This window comes from Fulmarus glacialis, unplaced genomic scaffold (genome assembly GCF_000690835.1).
Source record: "Fulmarus glacialis isolate BGI_N327 unplaced genomic scaffold, ASM69083v1 scaffold2848, whole genome shotgun sequence".
Taxonomy (NCBI): Eukaryota; Metazoa; Chordata; class Aves; order Procellariiformes; family Procellariidae; genus Fulmarus; species Fulmarus glacialis.
The window spans coordinates 10,236-11,651 of record NW_009229974.1 but is presented as its reverse complement, the minus strand read 5'-3'; the positions used below and the strand labels follow the sequence as shown (position 1 = coordinate 11,651).

At 33.0% G+C, this 1,416-nt stretch overlaps 1 protein-coding gene across 2 annotated transcripts in view; it reads right to left on the bottom strand.

Annotated features, from left to right (window-relative positions):
• The window catches only part of STXBP4 (syntaxin binding protein 4), a 70,986-nt gene that overhangs the window by 61,488 nt on the left and 8,082 nt on the right, over nt 1–1,416 (bottom strand). For both annotated transcript variants that reach the window (XM_009584028.1, XM_009584027.1), the window contains exon 4: nt 607–676. In XM_009584028.1, coding sequence (XP_009582323.1) covers nt 607–676 — 70 coding nt within the window. The remainder of the gene's footprint in view (nt 1–606; nt 677–1,416) is intronic.

Genomic DNA, 1,416 nt, shown 5'->3' with positions numbered 1-1,416 from the left:
TCCCCATCTCTCCTTGGTCCATCCTACTGCCTTCCCGGACCTCCTTCAGGATTAACAGCCTACACCAGTGAAAAACTACTGCTCAGGTATGCTTCAATGCTCAGGACGTCCCTCAGCAATATACACTGTAATTTTTCTTTGAATTTTAAATCTACGCCTCCAACACTAAGCTGCATTGATCTCTGCTGATCCAGCTACAGAAACCATCCAACATATTCTACAGATTTTTCTAAACAATTTCTCCTTCGTTGTCCCATTACAATGATACTTGTTAGCAACATCATTTACATTCGGCGGTATTGAACCAACAGATAGTTATAAAAATATTTTAACAGCTTAGTATGTTTTAATGCTATTTTCACATACATTCTATAATCTACATCATTAAGAAACTAGCTTATGCTGTCATTATAAAAGCATATAAAATCCTGTTGCTTTTCCATGATAGTTTTGCTGAATTAAATTTATAGGATAAATTAATTGCCAGTTGAACTCTAAGGACCTCAGTGGAGTTGTGCTCTTTTAATCAGTGGTTGATAATGTCAAAAAAAACCCCATGTAATATTCCAAGCTCTAATAAACACTTAGTAATCAGTACAAACATACCTTTCATTGGTTACTCCAGTTAAGTTTTCTCCATTGACATCTAAAATCAGGTCACCAGTGAGCAAACGGCCTGGTAATGAAATCAACAGTAATGTATGAATCAACAGGAAAACGGTGACCATATTTTATCACGGTAATAAAACAGGGCTCTTTCTTTCAATTTTATGTGATCTAATGCAATAAACAACCTTATGACTTTTAGCAGATTAGGTTCTGATCCTAATTAAGCTAGACTATAGTCCTAAGACTAATAACTATCAATTAGTCTTATTAATCACAGAATAGCTACTGAAAATAAGTGTTATTTAGCTATTTGTATTATTTACACATAGCACAAATATTTATGGGACTGGAATTTACATTTCACAGTTGTGGAATTAAGTTTCAGCTGAATTTCGCTCTTAACATACACGTAAGTTACCACGTATAAATACATTAATTTTTTATACGTTAATAAAGACATCTAAAAAGATTTTTTTAGAACCAATTCTATTTTTAACCTTCTGCAAATATCAAATTTAGGAACTATCACTTTTGAAGTAGATTTAGATTATTTTAAATGATCATTCTGCACAAGACCAGATGGAATCTCAAAAAACCCCATATGCAGACCTAGGACAGAAGTATATTCTGAAACTTTATTATTGCAGACACTACCTAGTATAATTTGTTCTTTCCACACTGAACATCCAAATCACCACTTCAAAAAAACCCAAAAAACAAAAACCCCAAAAAATCAAAAATCATCGGAACTCATTAAAAATACTGGTTCTGTAAAGGAAACACCACTCCTATCCCTTATGAATTAAA